Below are 17,170 nucleotides of genomic sequence, written 5' to 3' on the forward strand. Positions count from 1 at the left end.
ATCCTTGTGACTATTTTTTTCAATTGTGGTTGACATTTAATATTATTTTATATTAGTTTCAGGTGTATAGCATAGCGATAAGACATTTAGATAACTTATGAAGTAACCCCCCTGATAAATCTAGTACCTATCTGGCACTATGCATAATCATTACAATATTATTTGCTGTATTCTATGCTGTACCTTATGTCCCCTTAACTATTTTGTAACTACCAATTTATACTTCATAATTTCTTCAAATATTTCACCCAGCTCCCCAATCCCCTTCCCATCTGGCAACCATAAGTTTGTTCTCTGTATCTGAGTCTGTTTCTGTTTTGTTTGTTTATTTTGTTCTTTAGATTTCACATATAAATAAGATTATACAGTATTTGTTTTTCTCAGTTTGACTTATTTCACTTAGCATAATACCTTGCAGGTCCATCCATGTTGTCACAAATGGCAAGATTTCATTCTTTTCTATGGCTGAGTAATATTCCATTGCATATGTTGATTTTTTTTTCTATAAATGATGTTGGAACAACTATATAACTATTTGCAAATAAATTAAGTTAAACTTCTAACATACATCAAACACCGAAATTAATTCTCCATAATTAAAGACTTAAATGGAAAAAAATCAAAACCATAAAAATATGAGAAGAAATTAGGCAAATATTTATATAATCTGGGGCAGATGAGATCTTTCTAAGTATAAATATAAAAAAAAGATTTATTTTACATTGAAAAATTAAAACTTTCTATCCATAAAAAATCACAACAAATAAAGGTAAAGTTCAGATGAAAAGTTAAAGATGACAGAGAGCAATATAGAGCTAAAAGATTGTTAGTATTAATATTTAAAAAAAGGTGGAAAGATTGATAAAGATAAAACAGCCAATTTGCCAGAAAGAAAGAAATTTAAATGGCCAATAAACCTATGAAAGATGATTTATATTTATAGTAATTAAGTAAATGCAATTTAAAATGAAAAGATGTCATTATGTGCCAATCACATTATTAATGTTTTTAAATGCATAAAACCCATGGTTGATGAGTATTCAAAGAAATAGTAACATTCCAATACCTCTAATATAACTTTAAATTGGTACAACCATAATGGAAAGCAATTTATCATTTGTATCAACAAGTTAAGAATTGGCTCAGCAATTCTGCTTCAAAGAATTTTTCTCAGGAATACTCTTGGATATGTGTAAGGAGTTACCTATTAAAATGTTTATTACAGCATTAACTTAAAAAGTTTAAAAGTGCAAACAGTCTAAATAACAGTAATGTAACTGATTTTTAAAGTATAATAAACCTAGAAAATGAAATATCATACTACATTACACTGGCTTAAAAATGATAGAGTAAAAGATGTCCATGGTATATTTCTAAGTAAAAAAAAGCACATTATATCCAACTAAAAATGGGCAAAACACTTGAATTGACATTTCCCCCAAAGAAGATTTACAAATGACCAATAAGCACATGAAAATGATGTTGAGCATCTTTAGTCATTAGGGAAATGCAATTTGAAAACACAATGAGATACCACATACCATTACCTACTAGGACAGCTATAAAAACAACAACAAACAGAAAATAACAAGTGTTTGCAAGGATGCAGAAAAATTGGAACTCTCATGTGTTGCTGGAAGGAATGTAAAATGCCACTGTGGAAAATAACTTGGAGTTTCCTCAATAGGCTAAACATAGAAATACCATCTGATCCAGCATTCTCATTCATAGGTATATAACAAATAGATGTTCAAACAAAAAAATTGCAAATTAATGTTCGTAGCAGCACTAATTCACAGTTGCCAAAAGGTGAAAGCAACTCCAATGCCCATCAACAAATGAATGGATAAACAAAATATGGTATATAGCAATATGATGGAATATTTCTTATTCTACCATGCTTCAACATGGATGAACCCTTTCACTTAGGTGAAAGAAGCCAGACACAAAAGGCCACATGTTGTATGATTCCATTTATCTGAAATATTCAGAATAGGCAAGTCCATAGAAACAGAAAGCATATTAGTGGTTACCAGGGGCCAGGGTAAGGAAAGAATAGGGAGTGACTGCTTTAATGGCTATGCAGTTTCCTTTTGCAATGCTGAAAATGTTCTAGAATGTGTGGTGATGGTTGCACACCATCGTGAACATACTAAATGTCACCAAATTATAAACTTTAAAATAGTTAACATGGTTAGAATTTTACATTATGTGAATTTTATCACAATTTTTAAAAGCACATTACAAAATAATAGGTATACTTGATTTTGTTTTTTTCTAGAAACGTAAGCTTAGAAAAAGATGTAGAAGGATACATATCAAATTATTCTGGTTATCAATGGGTGGTCATTAAGGACTAATGTTCTATTTATACTGCAATAATCCTGGATTACTTGAGTCCTTTTTAAAACATGCTGTAGAAAAATATTTAATGAAATAAAAGATTATTCATCATGTATTTGTATATTATTAAACCCAAACAGTGTATTTGAATGATCTCAGTTTCATTGTAAAAATACATCTATTGCAAAGGAAACAAAACCTACTAGAAGCATATATGCCAACATATTATATTTCAGTGGGGTGATTATAGCTGAATTTTATTTATTTTTTAAAAAGTACATTTTTTCAAAATTCCTCTCTCTCTATATTAACTACATATTAACTTTCTAATCTGGGTTTTAAATATTTTTTAAAGGTTTTCCTTATATTGAGCCCAAAACTCTTCTCACTTGTAAAATGAAATCTTTAGTTGAGGAAAAATTGGAAGATAGAGTTTTAAAAGTAAATAACATCGAAAAATCTAGAAACTGGGAGGTAGGGTGCTGGTGGTGGCTGATGGAGGCAAGGAGACAGGTAGGAGTGTGTGGGCATTATAACAAGGATAAGACCCATGGCAGAAAGCAAATTAATAAATCAAAAGAGCTGTGCCTCATAAAAAAAAAAAGAGAGAGAATCTGGAAACTATTAAAATGAAGGAGGAAGAGAATATTTTGAGAGAAAGAAAAAAATCTCTTGCATAGATAACTGAGTCAAAGATATACTGTACGGGAGAAGTACCTTTCAAAAAGGGAAAGGCAAGCAAAGAAAAGAAAATGAGGATGCAACAAAATCATATTAAGAGGTACAGACTAGAAGTTGATTTTGTAATAGATTGTAACAAACAGTGCCAGGGAAGTTTTTAAAAATTCAGAGAAGGAATTAGAAAACCATTGTCCAAACCTGTGACCTCTGACTATAGCTGGCCACTGGCCTGCAGGATAGATGGGCTGCAAATGTGGCTTGTTTTCATAAAAAAGGGCCAACAGATATATGACATATAATTATAAGGGAAATACAAATCAAAACCACAATGAGATACCACCTCACACCTGTTAGAATGGCTATTATCAATAAGACAAGAAATAACAAATGTTGGAGAAGATATGGAGAAAAGGGAGCCCTCGCACATTCCTAAAAAGCAGGCACTCTTATCCCTGTGCTACAGATAAGGGAAATGAAGCACAGGAAGGTTAAGTAATGTCGCACATTAATATCACACAGCTAGTAGGTGAAAGAGCTGGTTCATATCCTGGAGCTCTTACTCTAGAGTTCATGCACTTAACCACTATGGCATGCTACCTCTGTGGCCAAAACAGCCCCTTGAGTGGTGGTTCACAAAGGGTAGTCCTTTCAGGAAGTTCGGAAGGTCAAAACTATTTTCATAATGATAAGATTTATCCCCCCTTTTTCATTCTCATTCTCTGATGAATACACAGAGGAGTTTTCCAGAGGCTGTAAGAAGTATGATGATATCATCACTTTAATGGCTGATGTGTTTATATGGTCTTGTGTAATAGAAAATGTATTTGTATAGTCTTATGTTTTTTAGGATTTTCTAAGGCAACTTCTTGGCATCCTGAAACTAAAAGATTTGAGCACTACTGCCCTAAGATAAAAGGGACATGATTTCTAAAGGAATAATCAAAACTGATTTCCAGAGTTCATTCATTCATTCATTCATTCAAGAATTATTAAACTCTACATTCCAAGTGTGAGGATTATAGTGATGGACAAGAGTGACATGGTCCCTTGACTCTTTGAGTTTAGTGCAATGGTCCAAAAACATAAGTGTGCATACCAGGGAATCCCCTGGTAAACTAATTAAAAGTGCAAATTCTGGGGCCTCACCCTGAGAGACACAGACTCATTTTTTAGGGGATAGGACTCAGGAATTTTCTCTCTCTTTTAAAGGTGTTAAGTTGATTCTGAAGCAAAAGATCCAACAATCACACATTGAAAAACACTGATCTAATGATTGTTTAGCCTAAAGAGAACGCTTGGGGAAATGAAAGTGATCGCCATGTATAAAGACCTCTGTGACTCCAGAAAGCAGAATAGATATCAAGTCGAAGCTAACCCGGAGGCAAGTTTCCAGGTATATTAGGTGGAAATGGTCATCCAGGTGAGGCGAGTGTTCCCAATCAATTGCAAGTTTTGAGTCTGCTAGAGAGCCATACCACAGACACTGTCATTAGGATTCTCACATTGAGTATGAAATTTTTCTATATAGGCTCTAAGCATGAGGGAATTTTACAAGAACCAAAAGGAAAGGTTGACAAAAGTCATAACCAATTTAGCGCACTATTTTAAGCATTTATTTTCCTTAAAAAAAAAAAAAAAAACCTCTGTCAACTCAGATAATAATACAAATTCCAAAGTGACCACTTAGGCTAAGACAGACAACAAAGGCTGGCCAAAGTTCCAAAAGGACTTTGAGGATGAGAGAATGAGGACTTTAGAAGGAAAAAGTGGAAACAGCTTCCCAGACATATCATAAAGATTTGAACTCTCCCAAACTTATATATGCATTCAGTATAATTCCAATCAAAATTCCAAGAAGGTTTTTCACGGAACTTAAAAAGCCTAATAAAGAAAATAAGTTATATTTTTTAAAATATATAACAGACCGAAATACGTTAAAAATATTCTTTTGTAGATTTTCAGTATTTAATAGCAACTTGAGAAAGAAGGAATCAATAAAGAAAGTCTGAAATTAATAAAATGAGAAACTGGTGCTGCCTGGTTACTTTTGAAACCCGTGGCAGGCAGTTGTTCTGGAGCTCCCGCTGTCGTCCCGAGTGAGTGGTGCGCGCCCCTTCCCGTTTGGTTCCTGGCCGTGGCGCTACAGCTCTCTCGGGAGCAAGGGACCAACCTGCGCGGGAACGCCAAGATCCTTGTTGAGTTCTTCTCATTTGGCATCAACAGCGTTCTTTATCCGTGTGGCATATAACCATCTGAAACCGGTACTCACGTGCAGAAACATGAACTCACCTTGCATGTAACTACTGATCCTGAGTTCATAAAATAACTAAATAATGTGGTGGAACTACTAAAAGATTGCTTATACAATTAATTGTTCAGTTCAGAAAACTGGAGGGAGTCGTCTCAAATATTGAAAGTGGTGAGGTCCTTGAGAGATTCCAGTTTGATATTGAGTGTGACAAGACTGCCAAAGAGAAAGTACACCCAGAGAGAAGTCTCAAGAAGCTATCCAAGATGAAATCCTTCCTGTGATCAGAGAGAACACAACCACAGTGATATTTCTGCCACTGTTGTAAGTTTCTTGTTCATTTGATCTACTGATTTATACAAAGATTTGGTTACACTTGAAAAATTGGAGAGTTGAGACCACAGTTCATCACCAGTTTTGAGGAAATCCGTCTTCATTCATTCACTACTATAAACCACAAAGTAAATAACATGGGGGCCTACAAAATCCCTGTCAGTGACTCGAAGAGATGAGAACAATAATGTAATTCTCAAATGTGGTTTTCCTGAAACCAAGTCAACTATAATTGATACGTTTTATTTTGTTGGTTAATTTTTAGATGGGGAAAACAACATTATACTTTACTGAACTGCGCATAACTGTTCCATTTTTTGGTACCTGTTTGGCTTCCATAAGATTGACATAATTTATTGCACACTATTCAAAAAGGAATCGGAAGATTACATCAGCACTGCAATGTCAATTCCTTTGAAGGTGGTGGCTGTAGACTGAAAAACTTTCACTATAAAGCTAAATGCCTTCCTAAATCAGACTATTTGGTCCAGTAGCTTGACTCAGAATATAGGTAGGGAAACATTTAAATATAAAACACAGCAAAAGAAGTCTAAATATTCAGAATCTTTGTTTAGGTCAGAAAATGATAATCCATAAATAATGAAGTACTGCTGTTTAGTCTTTTTGCCATTTATTTCATTTGTATAATTTCCATATTGAAAAAATTTCCAATTATTTGATTTTAATTTATATAACAAACCTACTAAGCTATCAATATTTCTACTGTTTAAATTCCTGTAACATAGAACTCTTAAAAATGTCCTTTTGTGTTTTATAAAATCAAGCTTTAGATAACAATGATAAATAAAGTTAAACGCATGTGTTTTAAATTTGTCTTAAAATATTTTTACATTGGTGTGGTGTTAATACAGTTAAATAGTAGTTAGCATGGATTCAGTACAATAGTCCCCCACTTATCTGGTTTGGCTTTCAGCAGTTTCAGTTACCAATGGTCTAAAAACATTAAATGGAAAATTTCAGAAATAAACGATTCATAAGTTTAAAAAAAGTATAAATGTTTTAAAATGGGAAACTGATACATTATAGAAATAAGAAAACCCACAAATTTGAAAATTTTAAAAAGATGATAAAGTCCTCTGTCAAGCATTACTAAGGAAAACAAAACAAAATTATGAAGAATGTACAAGGCAATTAGAACCACAGATATAAACAAAAGAAATAAAAGTAGCTAATACAAAAGAGTTACTGTGTGTCAGGTACTGTTTTAGATATTATGTCATTTAATTTTCACAACAGTTCCATACCTGAGAAAGGTTTTATTGTTATCTCTATTTCACAGATGAAAAAAAGCTATAGCACAGAGAGGTAAAAAAAAGTTACATGGCCAGTGAGTGACAGAGCTGGGACTGGAATCTAGGCAGTCTAGCGCTTTAGCATACGTGTTAAATCATTCCTCAACACTGCCTTTCTTCAAATGCTCATCTCATAAAATGTTAGAGTCCAGAAGACCCTTACAAACCACTTAATCTATCTCCCTCATATTACGAAAGAGGATACTTTTTTTTACATTGCCCTAAAAATGGAATGAACTATTTGGAGAGGCCTAGAGGGGTCCCAGTGCAGATGGTGCTGACCTAGAGAACAAATACAAAAATTATAAGAGAGTATTATGTGTGACTCATGGCAATAAATTTGCAAATCTAGAGGGAGAAAATAATTTTTAAGCAAAATACAAAGGATTAAATTGACTTAATAAGCAGGGGGAAAAAACTAAAATGAAACCAAAAATCATACAAGAACGTGGAAAGGTAATTAAAGAGCTACCTTTTAAAAAAGAATCAGTCTCAGATGGCTTTATAGCATTTTAAAAGGATAGATATTTTTATTTTATTTAAATTATTCTACACTATAGAAAAGGAAGAAAGAACTTAAATACATTCTATAAAACTAGTTCACCCTTAATATTAAAACACAATAAAAATAATACAAAAAGATCACAGGCCAATTTTATCTTTGATTATAGATGCCAAGACTCTAAATAAAGTCTTTACAAATCAAGTCCAATGGTCTATTAAAAGAAAAATCATTTCATGACCAGATAGGATTCCAGGAAACAAAAATGGTTTAACATTAGGAAACCTAGGTCTTCAATTTACCATGGGAACATTATAAAGATCACATGATTATATCAAGAGTTACTGAAAAGACATTTGATAGAGTCAGCAGCCATTTCCAATAATAACAGCTAATGTTTATTAAGTGCTTGATATGTGTCAGACATTTGTTCTAAGTGTTTTTGCTTGCCTTAACTTACTTAATTCTCCTAGCAACAACTGTACTGCTATCATTAATATTATCCCTATTCTACAAAAGAGAAAACTGAAAATCAGAGAGGTTATATAACATCACACATACAGGAAATAATAGAGCTAGGATTTGAATCAAGGTAGTATTGCTCTAGAGTCCACATCCTTATCAGCTATAATCTCTAATCAGTACCAAAAGAGAAATCACTATACTTAAATATGAATAACACTAATTATTAAAGGCTAACAGTAAACTCTGTAATAAAAGGAGAAATTTCCATTAAAATTCAGCACTAAGTTTAATATCAGGATCTTTGTCTGGGTGTGTTGCTATATAGCGCCATTCTTTTCCATCCTGATTCTGAACAATTTAGGAAAAGGGCAAAACAATCAGATGGAGAGAAAAAAATATCGATTGTGCTACTATTAAAGGCTAGATTAGAGCATATGAATTGTATTTGTGGGAAAATGGTCTTTATGACACCAAATTCCAGAGTTAGGCAGACTTTGCTGACCCAGTCATGGATGCACTGAGCTGGGGCAGGTCTTTCCTTGTGAGGGGACTAGCCGAGCATGCCTGGTTTATTTTTCTCAAGCTTATCAATGAGGATAGAGAGTCCAGGAGTATCATGCTTGATCGAGTTCCCTCTATGTGATTCTTCTTACTTAAAAATGTTTAATTTAATTCAATCTCAACTTACGAATTACCAAGAAGAGAACACTAGCAGGAACAGCAAGTCTTTGGGAAAGGTAGAATATGTCCTCCTCTCTCTCACTTTGTGAGAGAACTCGGGGGTGCTGGAATAAAAGAAAAGGCTTGAATGACTTACAAATGACTACTACATACAGAGGAATTTACCTACAATATCTAACTGAGTACTTAATTGAAAACTCACACCAGTTAAAAGATGAGACATCTGTGACTCAGAAAAAGTTAAGTATTTGCCCAAGTTTATCCAGTTTGAAAGTGACCAAGTGGTTATTTGGCCAGGGAAAAAGTCAATAAAGACAATAAAACATCATGTGAATTTTTGAAGTTGTTTTTATAGTATCATTCAAATAAACAATCAAAGAAATTTTTTTTTTAAGCCAACGAGTCAGTTTTTACAAAGAAGAGATTATAAAGAATGGGGAAGATTTCCCCAAGCAGTTGAGGTTTTCAATTTAGTTAAGGGGAGAACTTTATTATAAAGAATATAAATGTCAGTTTCTAATAATAGAACAAAATATTCACAAACATGGAGATAGAAATGAGCATCTGAACAAAGGCATGACTAAATCTTGCCAATGGGTCCAATTACATAACAAGCAGACACTCCCTTCTCACTTCTTTCTAGTCTCCATGATGCCACCAACTCTTTCTATGGCAGGTTGGCAGGTTGGTGCAGAGGCGCCTGCAGACCAGAGAGCATGCCTGTTCACCGGGCGAGCATGGGAATGTGCTCAAGTTAGCGCCACAGAAGGTAAATTTCCCTTGGCTTCCTAAGATATGTGGTACTGAGTTGAGAAGATCATTCCATTATTCTCCTGCCCCAAATCTTTCTTAAAGCTTCCTTCACATCCTTGTTTCTCAAAGAGTAGATAAGGGGGTTCAGCACTGGGATCGCCACCGTGTAGATCACAGCAACCCTGCGGTCTTGAGCCAGGGAGTAGCTGGACCTGGGCCGCAGGTATGTAAACAGTGTTGTGCCATAGAAGAGGCACACGACAGTGAGGTGGGAAGCACAGGTGGAAAAGGCCTTGAACCGGCCCTGGGCTGAGTTCATCCTCAGTATGGTGACGAGAATTAAGAGATAGGAGATCAAGATGATGAGGGTGCAGCTTGAAAGGTTGAAACCAGCAAAAATGAAGAGTAGGATCTCACACAGTGAGGTGTCCACACAAGACAGAGACAAGATAGGCGGTCCATCACAGAAGAAGTGAGTGACTACGTGAGCACCACAGAATTTCAGACTGAAGATACAGCTTGTGTGGATAAGGGAATTGAGGAATCCTACACAGTAGGACACCACAATCAGAGAGAGACAGACCTTAGGAGACATGGTCACAGCATAGAGCAGGGGGTTACAGATAGCAGCATAGCGGTCATAGGCCATGGCAGCAATGAGATAGCACTCACTAGTGGCAAAACCTGCATAGAAGAACATCTGGGCCATGCAGCCAAGATAAGAGATTACCTTCCTCTTGGCTAATAAGTTCACCAGTGTCTGGGGGACAACCGTGGAGGAGTAGCAGAAATCCAAGAAGGAGAGGCTCTTCAGGAGGGTGTACATGGGTGTGTGCAGAGTGACACTCACGTGGATCAGAAGGAACATGATCAGATTTCCCAACAGGATGATGGCGTACATGCCCAAGAACACCACAAAAAGCAGTATCTGCAGCTGAGGCTCGCTGGTGAGGCCCAAGAGCTCAAATTCAGTCCCTTGGCTCAGGTTTGCCCCTTCCATATTTCTCCAGTGCTCTGGGTGTGGAAAGAGGGGCAACAGGAAATGAAGTGAAACACCTGGGGGCTCTCACGGGGTTTAGTTTTGCCCTGAGAACAGCCTTCCGAAGATTGGTCTGGCTGAGGAAGTCTGGCTTTGTGGATGGAACTCTGTCATAGAGAAGTCTTCTCTACTTGGTTGATTGGTTAGTTAGGAAGCATTACTTGAGCAGCAATGGAAAAATATAAAAGAAACATAAAGAAACATACACAATTTGGTTTCTCGAGGATGTTAAATGATTCTAAATAATGAAATAGTTACTTGCCAAATATATATTGACAGTCTTCCATAGGCTTAGCTGTGTCTTCCCCCTGTCAGGAATTCAAGAGTGTCTGACCTCAGAAAGTTTATATTCTAGAGACAGTATATTACGTGTTTAAGCACACAGGCTCTGATATCAGACTGTCAAGGTTCCAAGATGGGATCTCACCACTAACTTGTGAAACCTTGGGAATGGTACTTGATCTTTCTGACTTTCAGTTTTCTCATCTGTAAAATAGGGATAAGAGTATTTATCTCAAAAGACTGTAAAAATTTAACGAGTTAATCTATTTAAAGCACTCAAACAAAGCCTGGCACACTGAGAAATTTCAGAGAATGTCAACTTTGATTATTCTTGTTGGAGAGATAGACTAAACATGATCAATAAAATGAAACAACAACAAGATTTGGAAGCAATGTATCATCAAACAATACAGGGACATGTACTAAGCAAGAGTGACTAAATGGGCCTTCAAAGGATCCTGAATATTCTGGAGGAGTTGAAGGTAGTTCGTTGCCTCAGCAATAAAATTGCTCTGTGAACTTGGCGCAAATCCAGCACTACTGTAGGTTCAAAAGGTGATCAAGGCTGGGGATATGGAGAGATGGGGATGGAGTAGGGCTGTAAAGAGCAAAAAGACCTTGCACTCAAGAGCATCAGCCAAGGTGCAAGAGCCCTCCGTTTCTTCACAAAAGTACTAGTCATTTCCAATGAATGGAATCATTCTGGACTCAAGGGCCACTGGGGCCAGAGGGGAAAAATAGCCCTGCCCCTGGACTGGGGATTTGTAAAAATGCCTCTTCAGGAAATGAACAAGGTCATGGCTGCATCACCTAAGCACCATTCGTCCCTCTGTTCCATTTCACGCTCTGCCACCCAAGTTTCTGAATTACCCCTGGGTTCTGGAGCCGCACCTCCTGCTGTGTGGCTGGGCTCCTAACAGGCCACTGACCAGTACTGGTCTGCGGCCCTGGGATTTGGGAACCCCTGAAGTACACTGTGCTCTTTGGTGAGGACCCTCAGTTGTGAAGACTTTGAAGTCAGCAGATGTGACTGAGGTAGAATGGAAAAGGGCAAAAGTGAGCCCCTTCCTCTTGCTCTGATGAGAGTAAATGAATCACACAGCTGTGAAAAATGTTAGGTGGATTCCAGAGAAGAAAGCTATATCGAAGAGACAAAGGTGTTAGCTTATCCCACTGGCAGAGTTTCCAGAATCAGCAAATTGCCAGGTCAAGAGAAGATTGTACGTATAGATAACCAATTTTAGCTGTCAAGTAGGTAATGAAGGCACTGTGGCCATTGCTAGAACACTGAATGGCAAGAAAAAAGCATTCTAATGCCCAGAGAGGTAACATAAACATGAGTGTAAATTGGAACACAGGGCATTGGTAACTCCTTTTAGAGCGCACAGAGCATAAGTTCGTGATTTATTTGCTGTCCCTGAGATGTACCATTCAGCTATTCGTAACCTGACAGCTGCTTGGCTTATAATAAACCCATTATTGCAGGGATGTGGACAGCTCTAGATTTGGGTTACAAATTGGCCCCAATGGTGTCAAAAGCCAACTCAGCTTCAAGGCAAATTACAAGGACTTCAGAGAAATGGCTATAAAAATCCCAGTATGGAATAACTTACAGAAACTTCAAGGAAGTTGAGAAACGGTTAAGAGTGGAGTAGAACTTCTTGAGATCCAGTTTCACATCTTCTTTCCTCAACAGGCTGTTTCAATGTAGGCAATGAATGGGTCTGCAAGTATCTCTCTGATTAAAGGAATGGACAGAAGCAGAGAAAAGAAGAAATGGGGCCAATGCTTAAGATAGTGAAGATGAGGTGAGGAGGTGAAGATGAGATAGGATAGGGTGGTGGGTAATACAGTGGATAGCTGATCAGAGCCTCCAGATTTATTACTTGCTTTCAATCCAATCTTTCCCTTCTCCTCTCCCGTCCTCTCTCATCCCTATTCTCCGTTCTGTACAAAATTCAAAATTATTCAGGATTAGAGAGTTAGTCAAGCAAGGAATTGTAGAGAAACTAACATTTCTCACAGTTTTTCAAAACATGCTGGAATAACTACTATTTCTGTTGGCTGCAGTTTGTACCTGTGAATAAAAACTTGGAAGAAAACTTAAGGGTAGTCTCATATGAAAATGGATTGGGGAGTGGAGTATCTAGGAGTAAGAGTAGCTCCTTGGGGCCTATAGATGAGAGAAGAGTAGGCAAGGGGCTTTATTTATACCTGATTCTTCATCTCCTCCCTGAGATATGGAGTGGGGGTGCATATGGAGAGCAGACAGCCAGAGGAAGTAACTAGTGTCCCTTTGAGCAACAGGGATCCCAAATAATGGTTTTAAACATTAAGGTGCCCTGTCCAAGGTCCACTGAAGAAGCTTGTTATATGTGCAAATTCCAGGTCCCAACTTCAGAAAATTTACTCAAATAAGTCTAGAACTAGGTCCCCCAAATCAGGTGATTCTGAAACAGGTGGTCTCTGAACCACACTTTGAGAAACACTAAACCGTAGGGTACCTGCAGGAGCACACAAATCTTCCTGAGCCACATATAAATATCTTTTGTCAACTTGCTAGGATTCTGCATTCCCTGGAAAATCAGTCTATAGGTAGAATGGTTGTCCTGGACATTTTCTTCCTTCCAGAATATGTGTCAGTAGTTAACGATTTCCAGAAATCTGAGTATTACCTGATGATAATCAAACACTTGATAATTTCCTACTTCAAAGTTGCTTGAGATGTTCTCAACCAAAACGTTTAATTCTAGGGCGGCACATTACTTGATGGTAGAGCTGTTGCTCTGGGGTTCAGAACACAAGCCTTCAGTAGAAAAACAGTGAAGAGAAAGCTAGACTCATTGGGTCCACGGACTGAGTCTTGGAATCAGGTGTGAGGTAGTCCCACTCCCTGTGGTCCTCATAACTGATCCCATCCCGGCAGGAGACACCCAGAGTCATCTTTTCCCCTGGGCAGCCCATCAGCTCACAGCTGGGGGTGGGGATGATGGGTACATTGGAGACAGAGTTGAGGAAGTAAGAATAATTGGCCCCTTGTAGACCCATTAATGTGTTTGCAAAGTTATTAGCATCTCCAAGAGTCTCTACCCCTGAGGAATCAGGTGATGGGAAACTGGGAGTGAAGGAAATGGGTTCACACCAGATCCCTGCCAATATGCTGATTTATTAGCCCCAAAGGACTGCTCTACCTTAACTCCAAACTTAACTCTTAGGTGATTATTATCTATATTTCCTCTACAACGGAAAACCAAGTTTTTAGGTTTTCTTTCTTCTATCCTAGTTACCCAATATAGAGTGTGACCTAGATAACACCCAAGGGCTTCTCTGCCCATCAAGGTCATAGTAAAATTAGAGGTATGTGATTTCATTTCCAAATATTTGAGGATTTTCTAGGGATTTTTCTGTTATTGATTTCCAATTTAATAGCACGTGGTCAGAGAACGTGTTTTGTGTGAATTGAATGCTTTCAAAGTTATTAGAACTTGTTTTATGGCCCAGAATATTGGTGAATGTTCTATGTCCACTTGAAAAGAATGTATATTCTGCTGTTGTCACGTCGCACGGTCTATAATTGTTAATTAGGTCAAGTTGCTTGTTAGTGTTCATATCTACCGTATTCTTTCTATTGTTCTGCCTACTTGTTCTATCAAGCATTGAAAGGGGAATATATTGAAATCTCTAGCTGCAACTGTGAATTCGTTTGATTCTCCTTGTAGTTCTTTGGTTTTTGCTTTGTGTATTTTGAATTTCCGTTATTAGGTACATAAACATTTAAGATTGCTGTGTCCTGTTAAACAAAAAAATTTAACTTCCATGGCTGAAAGTCTTTTCACAAGCCATTGCTAGCAAAAAAGTCTGGTCTTGGGGCACAGAGTCTAAACCACCACCAGGAACATGGCTAGGCAGAAGACAACATGTCCATTGTCTGGGAGTTTTGCAAGCATTTTTATACATCAGGCGTGGTGGCGGGGAGAAAGATGTAAGCACTTGTGAAAGAATCTACACTAGCTATAGACAAAGGGGACGGGAGAAGGTGAAGCGGGGCTAGTTCTGGGATCAGTGCAGCAGAGTCTACAAGGAAGAAGTGTCCGCTCCTGTGGATTAGCTGTGGTCAGCAGATTGGAAAGTTCCTGTGTAAATAAGAAGCGGAGGCTATGTCTCTGCCGTGGGGTTTTATGGCCCTTGGCTATTCTCTCTTTTGGATAATCACAGAAATAGCCAACTGAAAGGGAATCCTAAATTCCTACAGATGCATACCACAGCCTTTGGTCAGAGCTGGTCCACAGCTATTAACAGACTAACCGTTCTGTCTGTTTCTCTCACTCCCCAGCCGCCATAATTTTAATTTAGAACATCTCAGAATTTTTTTTCTTGTCAGTCCTCTTGATAAATTTATCCATTTATCATTGTAAAATGACCTTCTTTAGGCCTGCTAATCTTTTTTGATCTGAAATATACTTTGTCTCATATTAATACTGTCACTACAGCTTTATTTTTAATACTTTTAACGTGATATATCTTTTCCCATCTCTTTACTGTTCAACCTTTATTTTTGACTTTTCTTTGCCATTTTGTTTGCAGAATTTCCCCAAGCAGACTTGAAATCCGGGTCTTCTAGGATGATACGCCTGGAAAATTGATTTCAGATGTACCTCGTCATGGTGTAAACATTCAGGAATATTTTGAGGCTTTATCAGAAGAGCTGGAATGGGCTAGGCAGAAATCAAACAAAACTCGTGAAAGGCAACTTTGAGAAGAATGAGGTGGGATCCTCACCCCAATCAGGTAGTATAAGAGTCAGCTGGATGCCTTAGTGTGGATCTGAAAGCCAGGGATAATTGTTACCTTGATAAAGTGCTGCTGTGCCTTCTTCTTATGCCAGGTACTATATTCGGTTAATTCCTCATATCTTTTACTTACAGCACAGGAATTTGTGTCCATTATTTGTGTCTGTTAGTTTATTTCACAATAAAGTCACCTTGGGAACTAACACTCAAAGTTTCAGGCGTGGCTTTTATAAACAGCATATATCTGGAATTTTCTCTTTTAACCAATCAGAAATCTGTTTTTACAAGTAAGATTTTGGGGGGCTTTGGCTTTATTCTTTTTTTCTTTTTTCTTTTTCTTTTCTTTTTCTTTCTCTTCTCCTTCTCCTTCTTCCTCTTCTTTTTTTGTTACAATTTCAGGGCTCACTGATACATTAAATTTATTTTTACATCTCACTTTGATTTTTCCATTTATCATACTTTTTATAATTTGCTTCCCTCCCTCATCCTCTGAATCTGTTCCTTTTTCCTTTTGAGTTAAGTTTTCTTTGCTTTTCAATGCACATTTTTTCTTCTACTTATTCCTCTCTATTAGTAGCTATCCTTAAGTATTTAATGATCATATTTGATTTTAAAAAGTCTTATCAAATATGCTTAAACCCATAAGTTTATAATGAGATTTAAATAAATTAATTGCGTTTGTTATCTATTGCCACTGTAGGGGCAAAAAACAAAATTTTTCCTCTCCCCTTCTAAGTTCTTCTAACTGGGCTAATAATTAAATTAACAGAGACAGATTATCAGGAAAAAAATCAAATTTTTAATACATGCACATGGGAAATTCACATAAGCATGAAAATTCCAAAAACAGTGAGGCAACATTGTGTATAGATGACATATTTGTTGGACAAAGAAAAAAAGGGGGGATGGGGGCATTAGATTTCCAAAGTGAGGGTGGGTGATTTACAAGTAGTTGAGATCATACATAGCAGGAAAATTCTTGCTACTCAGAAACCAAGGCATACAGGTGGTATTTTAGCTAACAGGCCCCTGCCTGAAGCCCTTTTATTTACCATATTTAATTTAAATTAGGCTATTCAGGCTAAAGCAAACTTCCTAAAGTTTCCTTCCTGAAGCAGGATTTTCTGTCTTAATCTCTTGGACAGGAAAGGTGGGAGGGTCAAAGGTTCTTTCTGAGTCTTTTGTTTCTTAATAAACAGCTTAAAATCAATATCCCAAAAAGCAGCTTCAGGGTGGCAACACTTTGGTTCCCTTCACCACACAACAAATTATCCCCAAATTTAGCAGTGTAAATCAATAACATTATCTCATACTTTGCAGAAGTGACATACTGTAATTCCTGCAAAATCCTATTGGTTACATAGGTCAGCCCTATTCATTGTGGAGGTGGGCTACACAAGGACATTAATACCGTGAGATGAGACTCATTGGGGCTATCTTGAAGATCAGTTATCATAGTCCACCCTCTGGCCCTCACTTGTTCACATCCACCTTCCATGTAAGATATACTCACCCTGTCCCAAGACCCCCAAAAGTCACATCCCAGTACAGTAATCAACCATCTAAATCAGGTACCGGTATGGATAAAGCTCATCAGGTGTGGTTCCTTACATAGAGTTTCTCAAGTACAATTCCTCTCAATCATAAAACTGGTGAGCTAAACACACAGTTACATGTGGCTTCTACACGCATACAATGAATGCCAGGATAGGTATAAGGTGAACACTATGGGAAAATAAG

General features: G+C 37.2%; 1 protein-coding gene and 1 pseudogene across 1 annotated transcript; one reads left to right on the forward strand and one right to left on the reverse strand.

Annotated features, from left to right (window-relative positions):
- The window catches only part of LOC102886846, an 11,584-nt pseudogene extending 5,800 nt beyond the window's left edge, over positions 1-5,784 (forward strand).
- A 3,534-nt stretch (positions 5,785-9,318) lies between these two features.
- LOC102882237 (olfactory receptor 5AU1) lies at positions 9,319-10,501 on the reverse strand. The gene has a single exon (XM_006918320.1). The coding sequence runs from the start codon at positions 10,317-10,319 to the stop codon at positions 9,384-9,386; it is 936 nt and encodes a 311-aa protein (XP_006918382.1). The 5' UTR covers positions 10,320-10,501; the 3' UTR covers positions 9,319-9,383.
- Between the last annotated feature and the right edge of the window lie 6,669 nt (positions 10,502-17,170).

Source organism: Pteropus alecto, unplaced genomic scaffold (assembly GCF_000325575.1).
Source record: "Pteropus alecto unplaced genomic scaffold, ASM32557v1 scaffold1197, whole genome shotgun sequence".
NCBI lineage: Eukaryota > Metazoa > Chordata > Mammalia > Chiroptera > Pteropodidae > Pteropus > Pteropus alecto.

Coding starts and splice junctions, on each gene's coding strand:
- LOC102882237 (XM_006918320.1), bottom strand. CDS start 10,319: ATGGAAGGGGCAAACCTGAGCCAAGGGACTGAATTTGAGCTCTTGGGC.